This window comes from Carassius carassius, chromosome 7 (genome assembly GCF_963082965.1).
Source record: "Carassius carassius chromosome 7, fCarCar2.1, whole genome shotgun sequence".
Classification (NCBI taxonomy): domain Eukaryota; kingdom Metazoa; phylum Chordata; class Actinopteri; order Cypriniformes; family Cyprinidae; genus Carassius; species Carassius carassius.
The window spans coordinates 37,413,265-37,428,177 of NC_081761.1; the positions used below are offsets into that span (position 1 = coordinate 37,413,265).

Here is a 14,913-nt window from a genome sequence, read left to right on the forward strand (position 1 = left end):
AGTGTATTGTTTAATTTGAATCATTGCATTGAAAATCTGAATCTGAATTGTATAATTTGAAATTGTATTTATTCAAAAACAGAATCTGAATTGTGGTCGAATAAAATTTGTCCAACAAAATTTGATCCTCACTTAAAGTTAAACTCTCTATATATCTTCACATTCACTTCTCACAATTCAGATTCAGTTCTCAAATTCAATTTCAAGTTACTGAGACAGACATCCGGGTAGTTGGAGGATGAAGGAAGAGCAATCCAGCCCAGATCGATAGATCGCGTTCATTGGCGCACAGGAGCCAATCAGCACCTACGTTTTGAAGCATAGTACGTACCCACCATGAAACAAGGAAGAAGTGCTTGCCTTGCCGACTGACTTGACCACCATGGATCCGCCTGGGACAAATATGGTAATGACAATTTTTTTTTTCACGATCTAACGATCTTTAGTTTAATGGTGTAGCTGTTTTGTAGAAACGGGGGAAATTACATCTTTCTCGATGTGTTGCAAACACAGTAGCTATTATCCCACGTTTTTGTGGTTATGTACTAGCTCTGGTAACAACATCTTTGCTTGGCGTTTATTATTTCTAAGCATTTGCCTCTTCCTCCGGTGAAAATGTTGTTGCCGCCAAGTAGACTGGTCATGTCTTCAGCGTGATTATTTACGATAACTACTCCTCGTGATTGTCATTGTCAGGGTACTGCTTACTAAGAGGGAGAGAGAGAGTAGTAAGCTTGTATGTCTCACTATGTTTTGACAAGGAGACAACTCAGAAGTAGTCAATTCAACATATTTGCTCACAGATGCAATACCTTCCCATGGTCCTGTTGGGCCCAGTGCCCAACATCAAACTTTAGTATATTTTTTTAGTCAATAAAAAAAGTCAATATATTGTCGCATTTTAGTTAGATCTATCCCTCCAAGCATCTGTCTCCCCACCAGTGGATTAATGCATTGACCAGTTAGATTTAATGCTTTTTAAATTGACTGAGCTGTTACCATAAAGGCTCACTGTGCTGTGTGATGTACATTTATTTTCAACAGTACAAAGGTTTTTTTTTGGTTGTCACTGTTCCCATATGATTATTATTGATCAGTTTGTCCTGACCATAGCAAAATTACTTTCTCTCAAAAGTCCACCTTTTAACTTAAACTTTTATATGTGGCTTCTGTACTGAGTTTATTGTACACATTTTTACATTTTAATTTCACATTATATTTCATTCTTGTGTTTTGTCATTTCAGCAAAGCTGACTTCATTCCTTCAACTTCAAAACAAAAGTGAGCATTTCTAGGTTTGTACGCTTCTATATTCTCCTTCAAATGTAAATAACCTAAGCCTCTCAAACTTTTGGGGCCAAGTACCTCATATCATGTCAAAGAATCCAGGGATCACCTGTAAGCGATGACCCTACAGAAGCAACAAAAAAGTAAATGGCAAAAATATGCAAATACTAACACACAAGAGAAAGAATAATTCACGTACATACACCACAGTTTCTGAGAAACAAGAGGAAGGTGAAAGAATTTAAAGCAATGTTTGAATGCAAAATAGACTGAGTTGAACAGATTACATTTATGTCTGTTTAATTGTTTTTGTAACAACATATACACATAAATCATAACTTGATTTTGAAAGATTTGTAAACCGATGCTCTACGGTTAACAATGATTTTTGATGATTCCTGCTTCTGATGTCTTCTGACCCCGTTCTGCATGATGTCAAGAAAGTCTTCCAGCATACTGTACTGTATATTACACCGGCAGAGAGGAAATAATTATTGTTATTATATTACAGTTCCTAAACATTTTTATATTTTTCTTTACCACAGAAGCTCTGTCCCGAGACACTCTGGAGCTAGTTGAGACTGATGATTCCCCAATCTTCCACAATGGACTTCACATAGGATGAACTGTTTCCAGTTTCAGCAAAACAGCAAGAATTCATTGATGGATGACTGCACCTTAGAACTCTTCACTAACACTGCCTGCATCACCTGGGCCACAGAGAAAACAATGTTACTGCCTGTACATAGCACAATTAACCTTTAACCTTACAGCTGAATCAATGCAGTAACACTGTTAACTACTATTGACATTGTACCAAATGTTCAAACTGAATATACAGAGGAGAACTGGTCCCCAGTGTTTTTGATTAGTCTGGTTTCTCCAAAGGTTTTTTACTCCATTATCTACATCTTGCAGATTTTTCTTTATTAACCACTGTTGCCTATGGCTTGCTTGCTGTATGTATGAAGACTAAAGCATTTAGCACCAACTATTAAAATAGTGAGGGTGTTTTTGACCATATAGACACAACAGTATGTCTTTCTGTAAAGATTCTTTGAAATGTTATGTATTTCGAAAACTGTATAAATGGCTTACATTGATAGTGTGCATATTGCTTGACAATTTATGTGTAAAAAAAAAATAAAATCAGTAGAATTATTATTATAATGTCCTTTTTATGTACTGTGTTATATGTGTTAAACTCAATTACAATTGTAATTTCTGTCATCATAATTTAAATAGTGTGATAATTACTGTATGATAGTTTCTTAAATAATAGACAATCAGTAATTACAGTACATTAACTGCCTGTAAGCAAAACCATATATAACAACGTAATTAATTATTACACTTATTACGACCACTGGCACGGCACCAACATACCAAAACTCACTGGTTAAATCTTATGTGCCCTCCAGAAGTTTGCGCTTTGCAAGTGAACGACACCTCGTGGTGCCATCCCAAAGAAGTTCAAAATCACTCTCACTGACCTTTTCCTAGACTGTGCCCAGCTGGTGGAATGACCTCGTGATCTCTTATCACACCGGATCCATGGTGGTCAAGTCAGTCGGCAAGGCAAGCACTTCTTCCTTGTTTCATGGTGGGTACGTACTATGCTTCAAAACGTAGGTGCTGATTGGCTCCTGTGCGCCAATGAACGCGATCTATCGATCTGTGCTCGATTGCTCTTCCTTCATCCTCCAACTACCCGGATGTCTGTCTCAGTAACTTGAAATTGAATTTGAGAACTGAATCTGAATTGTGAGAAGTGAATGTGAAGATATATAGAGAGTTTATTTTTAAGTGAGGATCAAATTTTATTGGACAAATTTTATTCGGCTACAATTCAGATTCAGTTTTTGAATAAATACAATTTCAAATTATACAATTCAGATTCAGATTTTCAATGCAATGATTCAAATTAAACAATACACTTTCAAATTAGGTTATTCAAATTCAGTTATTCAATGCAATTATTCAAGTTTACCAATTCAAATTCAGTTTCTAGTGGCACATATTTCAGCCAATAACAACCTCCCTATAATGATAAAAATCCACCAAGTGTTGTTTTCTGTAATCTCTTTAAATGTTTTCCCTTTTCTCAAATCGAACATGGTCTGATGCCCCTCCCATGATTGTTTGATTGACAGCAGCGTTTCAGCACAGACTGGACTTGTTTCTTACCTCAGACCTGCCCTGAGTGAGCCGTCATCAGTCAGAGATGCAGACGAGCATGACTCTTACGTGATTGAGGTGTTTTGTTGTTGAATGTCATTATGAACATAGCAGTAGTTATTTACTCCCGACATCTGAGCAACTGAAATCACAGAGGATTAACTTACGTTTGGAGAAATTAAAGAAATGCACCCTTGATCTACTTAAATGTGTTTATGTTTGCGCGAACCCTTCATGATCCAGCCTCCAGCAGTGAGTATGATGTATTTAAATGAATCCTTTAATACAAATTGCCTTTCCTAATAATGTGCTGATTAGCAAGTTTCACTATGAATGTGGCTAAAGTAAACAGTCTCTCAGAGATATCAGAAGAAAGGGGCGGAGTCAGCAGAGCTCATTAGCATTAAAGGAGAATCCTACAAACCAGCCTGTTTTGAAAAGAGCTGTTTTTGATAGGGTAAAAAAGGTGTTTTTTACACTAACATTGAGAAATTTTAAACAAACTTTTACAGACTTTTCATTAAGACCCTAAAGAATCATATCAACTTGTGGAAAATGGGCATTATATGACCCCTTTAAATCTTCATGAGGCTTCATCGCGACATCACTAGCGACAATATGCAGTTTGAGCAGAGTGTATTTAACTTTTTTTCTGTGAGATTTTGCTGTATAGTAACCTGAGTTCTTGATATCCCTAAGTCAACTTTTATGGCCTGGGCCATCTGCCCAGGAAGGAAAGAGCCCAGCTAAAATAATTTTGTTACAAGAATGTTCTCCAAATATTCAGTGTTGGTTCTAGGAACATAATTTTTTTTTTTTTTTTTTTGAGTTTTCTTGATGTTAGAGGAATATTTTTAAAAGGTATAATGTTCCTCAAACGTTCTGTCAACTTAATTTTGATTTAAAATTCAACATTCTTGGAACATTGAATTGTAACTTTCCAGGAGCATAAAAATATCCAGTTTCGACAATGTTATTTTTCAGCACTAAAAATAGAAAGAGAAATAAGCATACAAACTACAACTTTCTTCAGCTACAGCATTAGATGAACTGAAGATCCAATACTTTAAATCTCTCAAGATCTGATTAAACAACTCCACAAACAGCATTACCAGCTACAGTTATTATTACCCAGATTGGCTTTATTTCTGTTTGCTTAATTTCTACAGAAGTTCTTATGATAATTATCAGAGGTTTAAATGTTGACCTCTTGTTGAAAATGTTTCATTTAAAGTCACCATCATGGAGATCAGCATTTGCTTTTGTTTGGCTCTTGCCCCTTGACTTGCTATGTAAGGGTTTTTGTTTTCTATCAGCAATTGCATGCACACTAGTTCTAGTCACTTAATTTATGTAGATGTTGAATTCAACAAGGTGCAAACTGTAGCTATTACAAGAATAAATAGTTGAATCCGTCTTAATGGAGAAATATACACTAAATTATGTCAAATTCTCAGTTTTGATGAGTAGTCGCGTAAACACACTTGGTTACATATTCAGCGAATGTAAACTCTTGGGAGAATATCGCCAAAGCCACTAGAAGGCAAGTCTGCAAATTGTAGCCAAAAAAGCGTAATATTTAATGCTAATGGAACGGAAACCAGAGGCAATTTTTGTTTTGTTTTTGATGGATGTTAATGGAGGAGTGGCTTCACTACACTGAATGAATTATTCATTCATCATTTAATTAACTGAGCTAATTACTGCTGATTTTCAACATGTTTTACACTAAACACTACTTTTGTATTTAACTATTTTTAGAGTTTGAAAAAATGCTATTTTATATCACACGTGATCCAAGTCAGCCGTTATGCTTTCTCCAATAGTAAGTAATACAGGCCCTCTCATTTTTTTCTAATATTGCCAGCATATTGGATCCTTGCAGACAGCTGTAAAGGGACAGCAGACTAATTTAGTTATTGTTGTCTGTGTCATGATTGCAGAGGTGGAAAGAGTACAAACATATTCTACTCAAGTAAAAGTACCATTACATTAATGAAATTTTACTTAAGTACAAGTAAAAGTACCAGTCTAAAAATCTACTCAAGTAAAAGTAAAAAGTAGCTCATTTAAAATTTACTCAGAGTAAAAATTACTTAGTTACATTTTAACAGTGGGAGGGAGTCAAAAATGGGACAGGCCAAGGGTGTCAAACTCAGTTCCTGGAGGGCCACAGTCCTGCACAGTTTAGATATAACCCTAATTAAACACACCTGATCCAGCTAATCTAATCATTTAGGTTTATTTGAAAACTACATGATATGTGTGCTGGTGCAGGGTTAGGGCTACGGCCCTCCAGGAACTGAGTCTGACACCCCTGGGATAGGTCTATTAATCTCAAACTAGTTGTTTTTAATTAAAGGAATCAGTTATTTAGAATAATAAAACATTTGGGCTGTTACCAGGCAAATCAGTATCAACAAACTCATCTTTTAATGCAGAGGAAATGCAGAAGATTCATTGGAAGTGGCATTTAGATGTATTACACTGTTTAGTGCAGGACAAGAATGCATTTAACCTGCAGTTACAAATGCATGAATAATGTTTTGATATACAAGACATAAAATGTTGAATATTTATTTGAAATGATAAGAAATTAATTATTTAAAAAAAATCAAAAGATACTTTAAATGTGAAATTAAAATGGCCAGTATGTGTCAGCAAGTCACTGTTAATAAGTGAGTCATTGCGATTGAACCGAATCATTTAAACGGTTGATTCATTCAGGAACGAAACACTGTCACGTTGCTCAGAGACGCAAAACTGTGCTTTGGTGGCTGTGTTTGGAATTATTTTCTGTTGTAGAAATAGAGCTAAAAAAGGCAATATGGTGTCTAAAACGCAAGTCTCTTAATTAACTTGTTTACTGAACTGTTATATATATATGTATGTATATATTCATGATGATTTTTGGAGGAAAAGATGGCATTCTTTGTGTGATTTTGATTTAATATATGAAATTATATAAATATGTTAATTTTCTGCCCCTATATCTTCAATTTTGTGATCATGCTAAATGCATTTTAGGAGACTGAATCACACAGTGAAAGAACGCAATATAAATGCGCGCGCACATCATTAAAACAAAAATAGCACACTCCTCACCACTGTCTTTTTGGCTAATTTGTGCAAAACCTCTTGCTAAAATGTCAAAGCTTCATTTTAACCACCAATGCAACGATGCAATTATTTAGCTTACCTCTACATTCTTGCGAAGGGTTGATGTCTTGTCGAGATTTTATAAGCTGCTAGTTTGGTTTTAGGCAAGTACAGCTTACACTGCATAATAGAGCCTACATATGACCAGGGGTTCACTTCATTTCCTTCGAGTTCAACTTCAGAATATGACGGGGTTTCGTTTTCAGCGGTGTCTGCACCACTAACGCCTGTTTTGTCCGTCTGCATCTTTCTTGTGATTTTAGCGCCAGTTTGCCCTCCTGCCCATTATTTACTGACGTAGTTTCCAGGGAGCGATTTATTTTTTGTATTTTTATTTTTTTTTTACTCGGTAATTAATGTGTTTTAAAATGTAGCGAAGTACAATACTTCAAACAAAATATACTTAAGTAAAAGTAAAATTACAGATTTAAAAAATTACTTTAAAAAGTATTAGTACACAAAAAAGCTACTCAATTACAGTAACGCGAGTAAATGTAATTCGTTACTTTCCACCTCTGCATGATTGTTAATTAACAAACAAAAGAAAGAAAATCACTCACTGCTCTTGACTGAATCACTTTAGTTACTCTAATAATGATTGAGTTAATTCTTTATGAAGAATGCATATAATATGACAATTGTTATTTTATTGAAAAGAGGACCATGTTCTTGTTTCTTTGTAGTTTTATTTAATTTTGAGATGAAGACATGTTATGTGTCACAGCAGTTAAATCTGTTTGAGGCATTTTCAAATCATTCATATTACCAGTTTATTAAATATTTTTTTCAAGAATATATAATGGGTTTGGAAATCTTAGAGGAATTCTTACTAAACCTTGACTAGCTATGGTAGATTTAGTTGACTAAAACTAGACTAAGACTAAAACCATTTAGATTACTTAAATATGACTAAAACTAAATGCCATTTTACTCCAAAGACTATGAGTAAAACTAAATAAAAATGTGCTTTCAAATTTAACAGAGCTGTAAACATAATATGCATTTGAAAACAAAGTAGATCTGAATAATTTCAGATACTCTTTATTAGAGCCCTTAAAATCATTGTTATAAGACAGTTAGATCCTTGAGCATTAGTTAAAGGTCATTGGACCATGAAAAACACCACCCTGAAGAACAGGGGCCTTTACGGTTCCTCCACTGCTAGAGTTTATGGTCACTGTAACTCCTGTCTTTGAATCTGTTGCAGCCGCTGCACCGGATGAAGCTCTGCCTTCAGCGGAAACGTCCTTTGAAACTGAAGGAGAGACAGAGATCAAATCAAAATGCATAACAGTTTAGATCAAAAATTAATAGATGTAGATGAACAAGTGTCAAAAATACCTTCCTGAAGTTTTCCCTTCAACTGATCAGCCAGATCATTTTGCTTAACTTTGCGCAGCGCTCTGATTGCAACCTTCCCGGCGTCTGAGCTGCCATACTGCTGCACTATGAGATCCACGACCTCATGCCGATTTTTTTTCTCCAGCTTTCCACGAGCAATAGAGTTGTCTTCTGTCCCGCTATTTGACAGGTGCCATTTGAATTCTGTGAACTCGTCTTCCAGCAGCTCAGAAAGAGCATCATAAATCACTGTAGCCATTTCGTTTCACTATGGGCAAAATATAAGAACACAACATGATCAGCCTCATTGCCAGCCCAAAGACTTTGCATAGTTTCACTTGTTTTTGTGGTCCTAGCAGTGGATTCGGTATGCTGTCATTTCATTTATAAACCTTATTGACTGAGAATAGAGTTGCCACCTTCAGTGTGGCAAAATAAGAGACACACATTCATACTGATTATTTCAACACCTGACAACTCAACAGAACACAGTTGATTATTTTATCTATTCCTCCAGGATTTGCCTGTTTGCTACCTGTGTGCATTTAAATCTCTGGAACCAATTATTACTTTTTAGACAATTCTGCACAATCTGCCGCTATTACCTGAATGGAATCCATTTTTAATCAGGACTATATTTTAAACATTTGTCCCATTTCTTAGTAAATTCGTAACTATTTTCATGTCATGAATTATATATGACAGGGTTATTTATTCTGTAACCTATGAATGATAAAATTAACAAATACAATTATTTATAAACAACATACTGCTAATGCAACATTTATAATATTAATACTAAATAGCATTATTTCTTATTTTAATTAATTATAATAATGTCTAAAAAGATATTTATCTTTCTACAGAGCTCTGATAACATGGAATACTTTAAAATAAATAAATAAATAAATAAAGCGTGAAAAATCCATTAGCAATAATTGAATTATTAAACAGTTTGGTAAAGAAATAAACTTTTTGAGTAAATAGTGTGAGAAAATTTATAAAATCCATTTAAAATGTATGTATTTCATTTGATTGACATCGCAGTGATTGTCCAATCAGGTTAAGTTTAAGTAAAAGTCCTGCCATTTTGGCCTTTTCTTCTCTGCGTCAGATGAGCAGCAGCATAGCTTTGAGCAAGGGTCAAAAGAAAGGAAAAAGGAGGATAACACTTACATCTATGTTATTTCTCTGGATTTTGGTGAGCAGACATTCAACAATGTGTACTGGTTGTATAGGCGTACTGATATTTCAGTCAGAGAAAATGCAATCTCAAGACTTTAGCAATGTGATTCTGATGAGCTGTGCTGCATTATAAGTTAAAACACTGTGTGCAACAACGTGTGTTAAGTCATATATGTTCATATTTTGTGATGATGGTAATGAGTATTATTTGTTTGTTTATAAGTGTAATATAAGAGTCAAATGCAGTGGAAATGTCATTGATTAGTTGGCTGACAAATGTTATTGAACTGTTATTGAACAAAAACAGTGTAATTAAACTAGAACAGTGTATTTGATATGATTGTGAACTTTATTGCCTATATATGCAGATCTTTTTTTTCATATTGGCATTTTAATTAGTTGATGATGCAAGATGGCGAGCCAACCCATGCCAGTATGAAATAATGATTATCAGTTAATTTGCATAAACGGAACCACGTTTTCCCCCCTTTATGCTCAATGAATATCCTTTAAGACACAACTGTTTTCTTCCGTATATTTTCATACCACGCAGAGTGTTCTAGAACAGTGGAATCAAATCCTGTCTCACAGTGAATCTATCGATTCGAACCCAGTTGAACCGAAACCAATGAACTGAACCCCATTGTTTTGAATCAATTGATTGAACTGCACTTTCAAGTTTATTGAAGAAAATATTTTGAGACATATTTCCTAAAATGTTTACTTTGTAACTTTTTTAATACCAAAGAGTTATTTTTGTCGATTTTAGTTGCCCAAGCATGACAACCATAGCTGTGCATAACATGCCAAGACTGTAATTCCAGAGCAGTCCACTAGGTTCAGGTTAAGATTTGAATCCTATATATTTGTTATTCCTGGATATATGTTTTATTCTTAACTGGTGTGTTTTTGTATACTACAAATACATTTGCATATTATAAATCAGATTTAAGAATAACAATATTTGGAAAGACGTATAGCAGCTTAACCACTAAACAATATCACCTTTGTTGTGCTTGGACCTCGATGACTAAGACTGCATTGGGAGTTTGTTATTTATCCGTAAATTCATAAAAACTAACCCTGAAGAGTGAGGTAAAATCTTTTGTACATATTTAAATGGGTCATACCTCAATTACAGATCAAATATTTGTCAGTATAAAGAATGTTGTTTGTATGTTTGTTTCAAACGTGTAAAGACAAACGTCAAAGACCTTTCATTTAAAACCAACATTTCTGTAAAAACACACACTTTGTATAATTATACTAAAGAATTCACTGAGAACTTGTGACATATAAACTATTTCCAAAGACTTGTTAAATGAAGTTAATGATGTACTTACGAAGTTGAATGTAAAGATGTAACCTTCGGTACGTGTTATGTCGTTATCTCGGTCAGTTTCACTTTTGTTTTTTGCTGTAGATAAAAGCAATGCCCTAGTTCAGTCTTAAGAAAAACAGTGTACAACATCTGCCCAAGAAGGAAGAAAAAATTGCTGTTTTGATCAAAGAATAGACAGGACTTTTTACTTTTTTGAACGTAAAATATTTATAGTTATAGATATTTGATACATCTGAAAGCTCTGTACAGTAATAATGGTTATCTGCTCATTTCTAAAAACAGAAGGGCTTAAATTACACACACACACACACACACACATATATATATATATATATAATTGAGATGTGTAATATATGTCCTTTTTAAGGAGGTCACGTGAAACACCTAAGACCAGTGAAACAAGTTAGTGAGAACAATTGGACTTGCTATTCAAAGTGTATTCCCGTGAATTCTGTCGAAAATATTCCTGTTCACTAAAAGCGCTTGAGAGCAAACATGATGTTAGTCACAAAATTAGATAACTAATTATGATTATGATACTTTTGCACCAACTTAAAAACGTATCTTTTCCCCCCTTTTCAAATGGGCAAATACATTTGCATATAATTGATTCTAGAGCAAGACATTGGTGGATCATTTTACATCCTCGCCCCATAGGCCCTGCCCACTGGGAGTCAGTCGCTGTAGTGATAGTATAGTTGTATATATAGAAACTAACCACTAGGTGTCAGTACTATTACACTTACCTGTGATATAGACAGACAGAGAGTTAGACCATCACATGTGTTGTTGCTGTTCCTGCTCGCAACCTGAAAGTGAATTAAAAGATAAGTTTAATTACAAACAGTTTCTTCATTGATATAAGAAACATTACAGTCGCTTAAAGGCTGACACCTGTGTTTATACATTTTGACAAACAGTTTCAACCGACATTTTCTGTGTCTCCCTCATCTATCACACCTGATTCAACCCTGAAGTGTGTGTGTCAGATACAGGGAGAGCTTGGGGTGCTTGCAGGCCAGTTTGAAACCCATCTAGAGATTTTTCATGTTCAGGTAAAGTTTTCAGTTAAAAGTTTTATTTTAGTTCCCAGAATGTTCTGCTAAAAGTTAGGATAACATTCTCTAAAAACATTCTAAAAATATATTTTAATAACATTGTTACAACATTCTAATAAAGCTTCCCATCGCACTAGATGTGGACTGACATTGCTCAGAATTCAATTTCTGGTTGAAAGTGAAAACCCAACCTTTGATTGATGTCAAGCTCCAGAGTAAATAACTCCAAAAACAGCATTAACAGCTTCACTTTAAACCAGATTGACTTTATTTCTGTCAGATTGACTTTATTTCTGATATTACTGAAAATAATAGTTTGGTTTGATGTCTCTATTATGGTGATCAGTGTTAGCTGACAGAAATAAAGTCAATCTGTTTTGTAAGTGACGCTGAATACAGCAGGAAAACATAATGAGTGTTATAAGCCCCCCAAACACTGCGGGTTTTCCATGTCTCCTTAATCAGACACACCTGATTCAGATCATCAGCTTATTGGTGGGGACTCCAAGACCTAAAATCAGAGTGACAGAGACTCAGAGTGTCAGACAAAGGAGAGATGCAAAATGTGCAGTGTTGGGGGGGCCTCCATGAGCGAGGTTGGGAACCACTCTCTTAAGATAGAGGAAAAGTACTAAGAATAAAGATTAATAATAAAGTTGAAGGGAAAGACAAAACTTTTAATAAAATGGGGGAAAAAACAAGTATGCAATCGCATAAGCTAATAGTTTCCCCACAAACAACTGGACAGAAAGATAATCTTGGATCCAAACAATGAGATTGAAGATGCTGGTCACAGATTGTGTGTTCGACATGGACTGAAACTAAACCTCAAATAAAAGAGATCTCAAAACATATAAGACTGATAAAAATAGTCTAGAAAATATAAGATCAATTTTATGATAATTTGTATGTCGAACTAGTTTATTTTGCTGCAAATCTAAAAGTACAACTGACCAACCTTAACAACTTTTAAATTATTATGCTGTTAGGCTCACCGATTTAAACAAGAGGACTATTATTGTTTTTGTTATAAAATATTGTATAAATCTGACAGGGAACATAGAACATCCCTAACATTCTAAATTCTGTTTAAATTCTGACAAAGTTATAAACAAGCATTCTTCCATTAAAGTTAATATATTTATTCAAAAGTTGTCTGATCTCTAAAATGTTGAACATAAGCACAAAACATCATTCATATAGGCTAATATTTTTTTCTAAAACATTTTAGTTGGACGTTCATCTAACATTTTTAAATTGCTACCATTTGTTTCAGCATGCTCAGAGAACTTTTAAAAGCAACATTTGCATGACATTTGCAAAAAATGACAAAAGGAATGTTCCCTTAACGTTCCCATATTCAAGAAAAAAAGAGATCATTCAATAGTAACAAAATGTTTGCAAAATGATAAAATGTTCCAATAACATTAATAATAAGAAGAAGAAGAAGATGAAGAAGAAGAAGAACACAACGGACCCCACTGGGCAAAGTTACGTCCAGTGGACGTCTTTTTATGTCTTTGCAGACGTTGAAAAGACGTCCACTGAGGAGCCAGAATGAAAGTTTTTATGATTTATTTTTTTGACGTCTTCTGTACGTCCGATTTAGACGTTCACAGAACCTCCTTACAAGGTTAAAAACTAGTTCAAAAGTGGTCAGTGGAAATATTTTCAACATAATTTAGCGTTCATTTAGACATAATTTATACTGTTTCTGGACCAAATCAACAGTCTCAGGATGCATTCGATTTAGACTCATGTTATTTCAATGTAATTTCCGGACACTGTGTTTGTCCTAAAATCAAGAAAATAAAATAATATTTATGAAATAATGAGATAACTGATGATTGAGCATGTGGTAAAATCAACTGCAAATCAAAAACATTAAATCTCTGAAGATCTCAGCAGAGGAGGATCAAACATCTCCACAAACAGCTTCATCAGCTTCACTCATTACATTGACTTTATTTCTTTCAGACATCTAGAGAAGCTCTTATTGAGAATTAACAGAGGTTTAAATGTTGATATTTGATTCATTTGAAGTCACCATTGTGGTGGACAGTGTTTGGTTTAGTTGGGATCTTGGTCCTCATACTTCTTGTGTTAGCTTGTCTCTGACCGTTGTAACTGTGTGTTATAAAACACTCTTATTGTGGCAGAGAGCAGTGAGCTCAAGTGCTAGTGTCTTAATGTTAATGCTGACAAAATTATAGCAAAAACTTATATTAGTGTTATTTTTTGCAATTATATTTATTTTGTTGGATAGAAATCTTGTAGAAAAAATTATATACATATTTTTTTACAAAATGCAAGATTTTGGATATGCACCATATAAATGGTGACAATCAAAACAAAAAAAGGCTGGAAAATAAGGATGAGTTTGTGCTATGAAGCGGTTTTGATTGTCACCATTGTTGTGATGCATATCTGGAATCTTGATGTCTGTGTGTAAGAACATGATGCTTTTAATCAAAATATTTAAATTTCATGCATTGTGTCCATCTTCAAAATAAGCAAGTGTTTTGCTCTTGGTTTCTGTACTGTAGATTTAAAAGGCTTCGGGGTTATGAATGAAAAAAAAAATAAACAAAGCTAGCTTCATAACCATAATGATTTTTTTCATCATCAACAAAGAACTGATACCACCTGAGCTCTCTTAATATTGTTTCTCTTTACTGCAGTGTTTCACAAAAACACAGTTACAGCAGTCAGAGACAAGCTAACACAAGAAGTATGAGGACCAAGATCCCAATAAACCAAACATTGATCACCACAATGGTGACTTCAAATTACTCAAGTATCAACATTTAAACCTCTGTTAATTCTCAATATGTGCTTCTCTAGATGTCTGACAGAAATAAAGTCAATGTAATGAGTGAAGCCGTTTGTGGAGATGTTTGATCCTCCTCTGCTGAGATCTTCAGAGATTTAATGTCTTTGATTTGCAGTTGATTTCACCACATGCTCAATCATCAGTTATCTCATTATTTCATAAATATTATTTTATTTTCTTGATTTTAGGACAAACACAGTGTCTGGAAATTACATTGAAATAACATGAGTCTAAATCTAATGCATCCTGAGACTGTTGATTTGGTCCTGAAACAGTATAAATTGTGTCTAAATGAACCTTAAATGATGTTGAAAATATTTCCACTGACCACTTTTGAACTAGTTTTTAACCTTGTAAGGAGGTTCTGTGAACGTCTAAATCGGACGTACAGAAGACGTCAAAAAAGACGTCATAAAAACTTTCATTCTGGCTCCTCAGTGGACGTCCTTTCAACGTCTGCAAAGACATAAAAAGACGTCCACTGGACGTAACTTTGCCCAGTGGGACATTTGGGCATTCAAAAGTAATGT

General features: G+C 34.4%; 1 protein-coding gene across 1 annotated transcript; it reads right to left on the reverse strand.

The window, feature by feature from the left end:
- Positions 1-7,298: 7,298 nt before the first annotated feature.
- si:ch211-114l13.9 (uncharacterized protein LOC796649 homolog) lies at positions 7,299-10,621 on the reverse strand. The gene is made up of 3 exons (XM_059553361.1): positions 10,494-10,621; positions 7,966-8,233; positions 7,299-7,879 (listed from the first exon to the last, which is right to left on the reverse strand). Exons 2-3 carry the CDS (start codon positions 8,222-8,224, stop codon positions 7,716-7,718), a joined length of 423 nt encoding a protein of 140 aa, XP_059409344.1. The 5' UTR covers positions 8,225-8,233; positions 10,494-10,621; the 3' UTR covers positions 7,299-7,715.
- Between the last annotated feature and the right edge of the window lie 4,292 nt (positions 10,622-14,913).